We start from the raw sequence: 11,853 nt of genomic DNA on the forward strand, positions 1-11,853 counted from the left end.
TTGCCACATTAACCTCTTGACTAGCTGACTATATTTGTTGTCATTTGTTGCCTTTAAAGGGCCAATATCCTAAATTTTTCTTCCATTTTATTGCTTTCCCTGAGGCCCACTTATAACGTTTGTATAGTTTTTTTTTTACCAAAACATGCTTTCTTCAGAAAGTCTGGGCTTTTTGAAAATTTAATAGTAATTGCATATACATATGCATAAAGATGTGTGCAATAAAGTCATTATAAAGTGAGGAAAGTAGACTACTCCTATCCTCATCGTGTTTTTTTTAATCACACTATACATATATTTTCCCATCTTACATCCACCTGTAGCAGCCAGCTACATTTGACATCTACCAATATAAATTTAAACCGATTATAAACGGATAGTTCTGGTCCTGAAATCTGCCCTGAAGCGTTTGAAGCCGTTGTAAAATATTTGATATATGCACGCCTATGGCCACATTAAAACAACTGAATTGAGTATGGCACTAAAAATCCTGTGCTGTTAATAGAATAATCCTTGACTCTAGTGCTGCCCACATGGTCCACCGAGTGTACTGGTGAAGAACCCGTTTTTTGTTTGAACTGACTGGCCTACGACTTATTCTCTTAACTAGAACTGTGCTGGTCAGCTAGCTAACAGACAGATAAACAACTCCATCATTAATAGCACAGGCTTGATTTAAAAGCACTTACGATATAATTCACTGTACAAATGCAATATGAAAGTCTAAAGACTGTAACTTGAGTGAATTCCAAGCTCAAATGACCTTGTTTTGGTCAGAAGTCGCATGAAACTTTAACGTTAGCTAGGTTAGCTAGTAGTTTAGCTATGGAGGTTTTGAAATTCTAGTTTCTGCAGCTAAATGCTTAACTGTTTGTTCAGTATGGCTGTGACTGAATCCCAAACGATTTTAACGACTATTTTAGCCAACTATATTAGTTAAATTCCTACGTAGTGCACTGTCATTTTTAAAAGGTGCCATGCAGTCAGTCCAGACAGTCCAGGCTCAATCAGTCCTTATAACCTCAGTGTGAGTGAACGAGGCTAAATTGCTACAGAGAGGCGAATCCATGTAAATATGTTGGTTATCCTATCACAGAAACAGTGTATTTGGGCGGCTTGCGTTCCATATATGATGAATACTACATACTGCATTACATTATTTTATTTCAAAGTGAATTCCCCCACAAAATCGGCTACACGGAGAAACAGCCTTCTCCCACACTGTAGGCGGCGCCGTCGTTAGGCTTTCTGTAAACACAACCGGGGCAGTACAAAAAGAAGTAGCCGCGAACATGGCGTCCTCTTACTATCAAGAAATGCAGGAGAATTTCAGAAATAACAACAAAAGCCGCGAGTTTCCCGCTCACAGCGCCAAAGTTCATTCAGTCGCCTGGAGTTGCGATGGAAAGCGACTGGCTTCGGGCTCGTTTGACAAGACAGCGAGTGTTTTTGTCCTCGAAAAAGACCGCCTGGTAAGAACCTGTAACGAGTAGCAAATGACCTGCAGCTGAGTTTCTGTTTCAGATCATCGGTTCTGCTTCAAACGCTACGGAGTATTAATGCTGCACCTTTTAAGGTGGAGCTGGTGATTGTAATTAGAAGCTAACTTAAGCTGAAGCCTTTGCTTGTGATCTCTTGTGTTATGTAGTTCTGGTAACTTTATCAGTGTATTTATTACCTGGCAGCAGTTCCTCGCTAATCCCAGTGGTTTTACTGTCCTGCCCATGTCGACAGGTGAGGGAGAATAACTACCGAGGTCATGGAGACAGCGTTGACCAGCTGTGCTGGCATCCAACCAACCCAGACCTGTTCGTTACTGCATCAGGTGATAAGACCATACGGATCTGGGATGTGCGCACGACTAAATGCATGGCCACGGTCAGCACTAAAGGTGAGGCCTCAGAGCCACATCATGTTTGTATGAACACTTTTTCATACATATCGGAGACTCTAGAGGATGTTAGTTCATTAAAATAGGAGCACTTGGATTAGCTTTTATCTCTCTACCAACAGACCCAAGCCAAACAATGAAAACACTGAATGTCTGTTTCATTTGTGTTGAGAGCTGGGAGAAGCCCAGTATGGACCGTCTGGAGGTTACAGAGGAATGGTTTGGGAAACGCTGATCTAGAGTTTTGAATGTGAATTTCAAGGGGACATCTGTAAAGCCGTCGCTTGACTTTATAGTCAACAATCAGAATGAAAAACCTGAGTGATTTGTTTATTTTTTCCAGGTGAAAAGGGCCCACAGAAAACACAATCCTGTACATTTTAATGCACGATTACTATTTACTTTTTGAACCTAACACATTTGGAATAAAAAATAATCCCCCCCCCCCCCCCCCCTTTCCCCATCTCTCCATCTCTCCCCCAGTATGTGACGTGAACAAATATATAGAAATTATGCACAAAAGAAATGCAGGAGAAATAAAATGCCATATGTAAGTTTGTCCCATGTGCAGGGTGTGTAAACTTATTTTTGCTTGGAAAATCAGCTAAACATTTTATTTGACCAGAGGTGTTTAAACATTTGCATATGACTGTACAGCAACATTTATGAACCATAAACATTTGGACAATGTTCACCTTGACTGACTTGATGGAGTAGTATAACATCTATTTTTCTAAGGTTGCGAATAATATTGATAATGCATATTTTAGCACAGTAAATGTTCTGCTTTCTGGAGTAAAATAAACATGACAAACTGTTGGTCTGAAATATTGTTCAAATCTGAGCATCTATCCAATCAATATAATATTTAAAATTTTATTTATTGTCCCTTGTGTTATGTTATCCAAGTTCAAGCTAATAGTGTTTGGACAAACACTTTGTTGTAGCAATTTATTAATTATACAGTTAGTGCTCAATTATGGAACATATGTTGTGGTGTGCTGTGTTCTTAGGAGAGAACATTAACATATGTTGGAGTCCTGATGGTCAGACCATAGCTGTTGGGAACAAGGATGATGTGGTTACTTTCATTGATGCCAAGACTCACCGTCCACGTGCTGAAGAACAGTTCAAGTTTGAGGTCAATGAGATTTCCTGGAACAATGACAATGATATGTTCTTTCTGACAAACGGCAATGGCTGCATCAACATCTTGAGGTACAGCAGTAAGGTTTTATTTGTTGGTTACATTGTTTGCTGGTATGCCTAAATAATCTGCTTCAATGAGCAAATCTGCTTAAATTAGTGATCATTGTAAGCGCACATACTCCCTTCTGTATTCACACCTGCTTTACGTTGAATCTCTATTCCAGTTACCCCGACCTAAAGCTCATTCAGTCAATCAATGCTCATCCATCCAACTGCATCTGCATCAAATTTGATCCCACCGGCAAGTACTTCGCTACTGGAAGTGCGGATGCCCTCGTCAGTCTGTGGGATGTTGAAGAGCTGGTGTGTGTTCGCTGTTTCTCAAGGTAAAGAGATTGTCAGGAAAAGAAATGTGAGATATCAAGATGTTCTCTTGTACTATGAGAAAGTAGGAGTCACTTTTATTACTGTATAAATCAGGGATCATTGATTCCCATTCTAGAGGTTTGGCATCAATTAGCAGATTTCATGTGTGTTAGACCAAGGCAACCACCAAACTGTGCTGGGCTAACACCCTCAAGGGTCAGAATTGATGTGTGTGTAGTTTCAGCTAAACCTGTTAGTGTGCAACAGTATTTGGCACATGTGCAAGGAGAAATCAGTGTGTGTGTGTGTGTTTGTGTGTTTTTGTAGTGCACACATCTGCATTGAAATATTTTGTCAACTCTTGCTCATAGACATTGTAGTCGATTTCCCAGCCTTCTCCTTAAGCACAGTTGTGCGAGTTCTAGTGTTTTCTGGCAGTTGTCCATAGAATGAATCAGAAATTTATAAAGAGAGTGTCTTGAAAATTACAGTATTGCTCAAAATTTTCCCGTTGTGGGACAAATTAAGGATTATCTTAAAGTTGTTTAGTCTTGGCCTATAAGTTTGTACGTAATGGGATTTGGAATTTTGGTTTTGGGATGGTATCATATGGCTGCTGAAAATGTCATCTCTGGATTCAGAAGCTGAGCACCCATTTGCTGTGGTTAACATCTTTGTCTTGACATTATATCCTTTTTTTTAATTATTTTTAATTAACTGATTACATAAAAAAATCTCTCATCACATATAATAACTTTTAGCTATTTTAGCTGACAGTCCATGACTGAGGTGTCCTTGAGCAAGACACCTAACCTCCAACTGCTCCCCGGGTGCCGTGGATAGGGCTGCCCACTGCTCCGGGCAAGTGTGCTCACGGTTGTGGGACCAAAAAAAAGTTTTGAAATCTGTGTTTGCAGCTATACATTTATGAGCTCCTCCTGGTATAGTTTTGTCTCATGATATACACAAAAATGTAAAAAAAAATTAAAATACTGCTAAAAGCTGCACTTTGTGGGGAATCTAAATTATTGTGAAAAAATGAATCTGTGTGGGAAGCTTTACATTTTACTAAATGAACATTGGCGGCACGGTGGCGTGGTGGGTAGCGCTGTTGCCTCGCAGCAAGGAGGGCCTGGGTTCGATTCCCCGGCTGGGCGACCAGGGTCCTCTCTGTGTGGAGTTTGCATGTTCTCCCCGTGTCTGCGTGGGTTTCCTCCGGGTTCTCCGGTTTCCTCCCACAGTCCAAAGACATGCAGTCAGGCCAATTGGACATGCTGCATTGCCCCTGGGTGTGAATGTGTGAGTGAATGTCTGTGTCTGTGTGTCTGCCCTGTGATGGGCTGGCGACCTGTCCAGGGTGTATCCTGCCTTCCGCCCGAAGACTGCTGGGATAGGCTCCAGCACCCCCCTGACGGAGAAGCAGCTTAGAAAATGGATGGATGAATGGATGGATGGATAAATGAACATTAAACCTTTTGCATGCTACTTCTGTTTTTTTTCGCAGATAAAGTGTCAGTTGGGATTAACTCTTTGTACAAGTGTTATAATGCACTTTTTTATCTTAATATTTTAATTTGTGCTTTTAGCACCAGCATTACCTGCTCAGAAAGTTTACATACAGCCCTCCTTAAGCTGATTTCATCTTCTGCAGGCTAGACTGGCCGGTGCGAACCCTGAGTTTCAGTCATGATGGCAAAATGTTGGCATCAGCCTCTGAGGATCACTTCATTGACATTGCTGAGGTGGAGACAGGTAAACACTAGAGCGCACACTGAAATCTTAAACATACCAGCTTCCTACAACCAAAACATTAATTGCTTTTATTTAAAGAAGATTTGTCATGTTTTTCTTCAAATAGTCATGATGCTTTTATTTATAGGAGAGAAGCTTTGGGAGGTCCAGTGTGAGTCTCCAACATTCACTGTCGCCTGGCACCCAAAGAGGCCGTTGTTGGCGTATGCATGTGACGATAAAGAAGGGAAGTATGACAGTAATCGGGAGGCAGGGACTGTCAAGCTTTTTGGACTTCCTAATGACTCATGAGGAGTAATTTTAGTCATGGACCTGACTGTTAACAACTACATCAGCTGTAGTTAGCCATACTGTAGTTAGGCTGCACCTCTCCACACACTGGCTTTGCTCTTTTAATAATGGAAGAGATCATCATCCCTGCAAGTCCATTGTGTGCTGGAATTGTTTCCTACATTTTGGGGGTTTTTAAGACTCCAGTTGCATTCTTATGTTGGTGCTTAATTCTGTTACTGAGTACCAACAGAATAGCAGTCTGGTGAAAGCTTATTGGTTACTTACTATGACTCTTACAAAGTGGATCACCATTTAAATTTGTGTCAATTTTAAAGCTGAAAACATGATGAAGCAAGGACTATAAAGAGAAACAGCACTTACACAAAGTGTAATCTAACAGTGGATGTCATTTGGATCAAGCAGTTTGTAGATATTCTTAGCATTTATGTAGAGTTCCTATTGCAGTGGTTCTCAACTCCAGTTCTGGGATCAGTTTCAAGTTTTTCCTGCCTCAACACATGAAAGGCTTGATAATTAGCTGTTGGGATTAGTGTGCTGACGCAAGAAATACTTGAAACTTTGCAGAGCAATGGGATCGCAGGACTGGAGCTGAACACCCCCGCTTTCATCAGCTACTACTTATTTGTGTCATTTTTGGATATGGCCACCGGAGGGCACCAAGGAGCATTTCAGTGCACTGTTATCTGTTGTTCTTCAGTGTAGGCATTCCCAAGTGTTTTTTCTTTTGTATGGTGTTTTATTAAATAAACAATGTTTTTTGTAATATCAATAATTTATTTACCATGTTTAGGCTGGCAGACCATTGTGTGTATCAGGTAGTGTAGGTTACTGATCAGTCTGTTTCCCACAAACTCACTGAGAAGGGGATCAAATTGAGTAGTATTCCTGTCGTGGTTTGCTGTGGACTAAAACAGGACGGATATCTTGGCCTATTCTGCCTAAATCAATCACTGAAATTTGAAAGTCATTCAGAATGGTTTGATGTGAAATGAGTCATTGTAGAGGAACTTGTCAATAGTGGTGCCGACTATCAAACACAAATGTAGCTGTTTTATTTGCTATAGAAGTGAGCAGTGAACCTATGTGAATGTGTCTTCTGAGTTTTATATGTAATGTTAATGGTAAATCTGAAAAAAGTTTTCTCTGGGTGCTGTTATGTCTCCACCATGAATTTAAAAAAAAAAAGTCAAAATTATCGTAAAACAATGTCTCAAACATCAGAAATTTCATAATTACTTCATTTAAATGGACTATATTGCTTTTTTAAAATAAAATTAAAGTAATATGTAAATTGTCACAGTTTCAAACCATGTCACTCGCTCACGAGTCCGTATAGTCCATATATGGAAACTAAAATCCAACAACAGCCAGTTATGAATTAATTATTTTTCTGATGTCACAATCAACTAATTTACATATATCTGCCTATTCAACCTAGAGCAGTTTAGCCCCACCCATTCAGGCTGACGCTCTAGGGAGTGTTTCAGCTCTGTTTTTTTTTTTTTTTTTTTTTTTTTAATAAGGTGTAATAAACCTAATTTATTTCACATCATTCTTAAAGGCACAGTGACTAAAACGACCTGTTCCATTCTAAAGGATAAAGAGAGGTCGGAAAATCACCAGGTAAAAATGAATTATGACCACTTTTGACACATAAAATCATATAAATGTTCTAAGTTTACCTCAAAAGGACAAAAATAAAATACAAGAAAATGCAGGCCTTTAATGGTTAAGAGTCTGGTGGAGGCATTAAGCGTTTCAAACTTTTGATTCCCATCACCACTATGAACAATCCTGACTTTCACATCAAAACGGTCTGAATGACCGTTTATGTCTTGATGATTCAATTCCGCTGAAATTTTGGACATTTGGTAGAATTCCCCTCTAACATTTAACTGGAGCTGCTTTGGCCTTCTTTCTCTGGGAAAGGTTGAGGATCAGAATGTTCTCAGAGTGTCAGTGATGGGAAGTTGACACACAATAATAATACACTTAAAGTGCATAAATAACAGGGCAGATGTTTGATCTAAGCTGAATGTAGTGCTGTCAGTCTGTGAATGATGAAAAAAGCTAAATGTCAGCTCTCAGCATGAAGGGGGTGGGAGGGTACTGAAAAAGTTTTATCATAAATTTGAATAATTTTATCGCTAGACGTCAGTGGCATGAGGGCAATTTAGACTCATTTCTGAGCTTCATACATTTAGCCTTCAATTATATACTAGATCTCCTGGTGAGGCCTAATTGATGCACTGAGAGCAGTGACGCGTGCAACCAAGGGCCTTTTTTCATGGGATGTATAAATGTTTACAGTCTCCAGGCTTTAAAGGCAGATTCAGTCAGAAATATTAGCAAACGTGCACTCGGACCAGGTCATTGGTTGACAGTGTTGTGTGGTTTGGATCTGTGGGTCTGTTGTTCTGGGGGAAAGAAAGACATTTTGGCAGGCACAGCTTCTCTGGCATTAGGAAGTGCTGGTAGTGCAATGTCTTCTCTCTTCGAGCCATCGCCTGTTATTACATGCTGAGGTCAACAGTTGCTTGGTTCTGAGTCGTGCCATGTGTTAAACAATAGAGTGGCACAGGGCCACCATGGCCACGGTAAACAACAGTGTTGCCCATGTAACTTGGAGCAGCCTCCGGTCACTGGGGAATGATTGGCGAGCGAGATTAGACACGGCCGCGGTGTTAATCTTCTTCAGTGGTGACAGACTTTGCCAGCGTGAGCGTTCCGTGTCCACATGAGGAGCTGAGAGAGAGGCTGGCTGGTGGCAGCTGTCCTCACCCCTCTCTGTGGTGACTCAGCCCTGCAGGCTCCAGGATGTCTCACTTCACCACTTCCTACACACCAATGGGGAGCTACAAGCACCCTCTGAATTCCCCTTAATTACATTTAATTTAGTAAGAGCCATATCTCTTCTCCTGTCCAGGTGATGGCAGGGGGGCTGGCGAAGTCGCCTCATTTTTCTCTTTAATGTTGTTGCTGTCTGATTAATCGAGCGTATTATCTTACTGTTTGTTAGTGACACTGTACATTGTATCCCATGTTTACTTCTACACATGATGCCCAAACAGACGTGTTGAACAGCTTTTTTATTTTTTTTTATTTATTTTTTTTTTTTTAACAAAATAGGGGAAAATGGCTTAAAGGGCAGTGCTACCCATGTTTCAGAATGTCTGCATAATTCAGTCATTGATATGTAAATAAAGTCATTTGGAGTGGTTTGATACGAACTGCTCTGTTCTAGAGAAATTTGAGGAGTCAGAGTTGTTTAGTGCTGGTGATAGGAACCAGACATCTGAAGCATTCAGTGCCTTTAAAAGGCCTTGCCATGTCATACAAAACTATTAAAGGTGCAATGTGTAAGCCTTAGTGGCATCTAGTGCTGAGGTCACTGATTGCAATCAGCTGAATACTCCGCTCTCACCCCTCCCTTTCCTGACATTTTGCTTCTTTGATGACAAGGATTCATCCCCTTGCTTTTTCTTGTGCTAAATAATAAGTATGATCCTCAATTTGTCAAACTACTCACAGCACAAAATGGTTAATGACCATTATGTCATCTCTGTGCTTGTATTTAGCATGTATAGGATGGTGAAGAGGCATAAACCTGTACTCAGTTGAGGAAAATAAACTGGACAGCAGTTATATTCTTTTAATTTTGGCATAATTCTGTACTTGAAATGGAAGCTTTTTTTTTTGCAGTTGTGATGATGAACCAGTGATCATGATATTTCCAACACAAGTATAGACATTTCATTTACATAAAAACCTAAAGGTATGTTCTGAGTTTTTATGTAATGTAATAATGATAGTAAAATAGAGGTAAATCAAGAATAAACAGAAATTTTGACTTACAATTTCCCTGCATGTACCTCTCCACCGTGTAGATATCTCTGAAAACACATTTTAGGCCAGTTATAATTATCACAGAACAGTGACTCTCACATCGGGCAGTGTATTCATAACCATCTCACATCATACCTTTCTGAGGGAGCTTTTAGAGACGTAACACTCCAGCTCTCTGGCCCCTGTCTACTGTGAACAATGACAAGTTTCTCTAGAACAGAGCATTTCATGTCAACCACTCTGACTGACTTTGTTGTAAATCTTAACCACTCAACTCTGCAGAAATGAACCAAAGTCAGCATTCCTCTTTAATTGAGTTTTTTCTTGTGGTAAACCATCTGACATCTTGCTGGTATATTTCTTTCTCTCTGTATTTAGATCATAGAGTGTTCTGTGTTCTCAGTCTGTTATAGTTCTCAAACAGTTTTTCAGCATCACTGATTGTAGTCTGATCTGCCAGGATGTTTTCTGTTGCCAGGCCAACCAGCGTGTTCATGTTTAACAGCATACCAAATACAGTATTTTAAAGGGGGGGAATCCACTGACACTTAAAAATGTCTGCATAATTCAGTGGTTGCACTCAGTCATTCAAAAGGATTTGATGTGATATGGTTTTAATCATTTTAGGAGAAATGTTTTGATTTCTCTACAGTGGTTCTGATAGGAGCCAGAGGACGTGATGTCTACAACACAAATATTGAAATTTTATTTAGCATTGCCCAGAAGGATAAGCAGCGTACAGTGTGTGTGTGTGTGTGTGTTTAGCATTAAAAAAATCAGTGAACCTTTACATGTCTTTTGAGATTTTATATGTAATTGATTGATCTGAGAAAATATGTTTTCTTTGGAGACTTATTTGACTATTTTACAGTACCTCTCCACCAACAATGTATTAAAAAAAGCTCATATTCATCGTCTCTGGTATCAGACAGAATATTCATAACCATTTCATGTAATAACTTTCTGTGGGGGACCTTTAGAGGTATGAAATGTTCCAAATGTCTAGTTCCCATCACCCCCACTGTGAACAATTAAGACTCGGTAGGTTTCCCTAGAACCGAGAATTTCACGCCAAACCACTCTGAGCGACTTTGTTTACATCCTAAATATTTAACTGTGTAGTCATTTTTAAAAAATGGTGGAATGCCCCTTTCATTTAGTTTGTATAGTACAAAAAGGAAAAGCATACAAATTAGACATACTGTCCCACTAATTGGATAAGATGTTATGAAAAGGCTATGACCAAATAAGGAAATATTTCAAATGTAATTATTATTTTCATCATTAACACAATAATTAGAATAACCCAATCATTTGATCAGAAGAAAAAAGGAGGGATGGGAGGCATCTTGCTCTGGGGAGTTACAGGTCATAGACTCCACATTTCTCTGTATGATAACTTCTTCAACATTTCTTACTGTTTATAATCTTTAGAGATAATAAGCCTCCGTATTTTCTTCTGTATATTTGTATATTCTGTGCTCAGGAACATTTTTTTAATACATTATGTACCTCCTTCGCTTCTCTATTCAGTGTCAAATGAATCATTTATTTCTGTTTATGACAGCAAGATAATAAATCTATCCCCACATTATCTCCTGTCTGTTTGTACACTGGGCCAAAGCAGGCATTATGCACTCAGAAAGGATATACAGTCCCTCTATACCTCTATAGAAATCAGGGCTATGCTAAATTCCAGAGATTCTATGAGTTATGTAAGGTTGTACAGAAATATAGGCCAGTGCTGAGATACTGCCAGTGTGCATGCTGAAGAAAATGGCTTGGAGAAATTCAAGGGCATTTGAGTGTAACCATACACAGAAGCTCTATACAAAATGTTCTCCGTTTGACTCCCCCCACCCCTCCCCTGTTTCCACTTTGAGTTCCAAATTGATGTTCCTGTTGTGGGTTGGAGGCTGGGATCCTTCTGAGTGATATCCTGTTGCAGAGCTATGTCATTCTCTATCTAATATGATTTCTAAGCATCTCGGTGTTATTCCATAGCTGATATAAACGGCTCTGTCAGGGTCAACAGGAAGGCCAGTGTGTTCAGTTCTGTTCAGGTGGAGGGTGAGCCTGTGCATCCTGATCTGCCTGTTTGGAGAAGGCACAGTGGCTGAACGTCCGTCTCATTGGTAATTAGATCTAAAGCCTTTCATTTTCTGCAGGGGAGATGAAGCTGTTTCTTCGTCTTTCAATGTCCGTTGTTAGAAAATAATGGAACCTCTGCTGAAAAAGGCACTGTGGTTTCAGCTTTTGAGCACTTTTGATTCTCGTTCACTGGAACTCGAGCTCTTATGGAGGCTTTGCTTTGTCATATCTCTTACAGAGGGATAAGAATGCCAACTGCATGTGAAAAAAGGAAAGAGGAACTCGGATTATGTCTTACCTAAAAGATGATATTATGAAAGAAGTTCATTCTGTTTTATCGGAATGGGATGTTGAAAGGTTCTTTAGTGGCAAACACAGTGGACCATTCTCTGCTTTTCCAATATGCCCTTCTCATGCTATTCTGACTATGCTAAAGTGGCCTTTACTAGTTTCTGATGGTCATT

General features: G+C 39.8%; 1 protein-coding gene across 1 annotated transcript; it reads left to right on the plus strand.

Moving 5' to 3' along the window:
* Positions 1 to 1,265: 1,265 nt before the first annotated feature.
* On the plus strand, positions 1,266 to 6,685 carry thoc3 (THO complex 3). Its single transcript, XM_017689552.2, has 6 exons — positions 1,266 to 1,472; positions 1,735 to 1,891; positions 2,905 to 3,109; positions 3,265 to 3,426; positions 5,058 to 5,158; positions 5,286 to 6,685. The coding sequence occupies exons 1-6, from the start codon at positions 1,293 to 1,295 to the stop codon at positions 5,447 to 5,449; spliced, it is 969 nt and encodes a 322-aa protein (XP_017545041.1). The 5' UTR covers positions 1,266 to 1,292; the 3' UTR covers positions 5,450 to 6,685.
* Positions 6,686 to 11,853: the final 5,168 nt, after the last annotated feature.

This window comes from Pygocentrus nattereri, chromosome 8 (assembly GCF_015220715.1).
Source record: "Pygocentrus nattereri isolate fPygNat1 chromosome 8, fPygNat1.pri, whole genome shotgun sequence".
In the NCBI taxonomy this organism is placed as follows: Eukaryota; Metazoa; Chordata; class Actinopteri; order Characiformes; family Serrasalmidae; genus Pygocentrus; species Pygocentrus nattereri.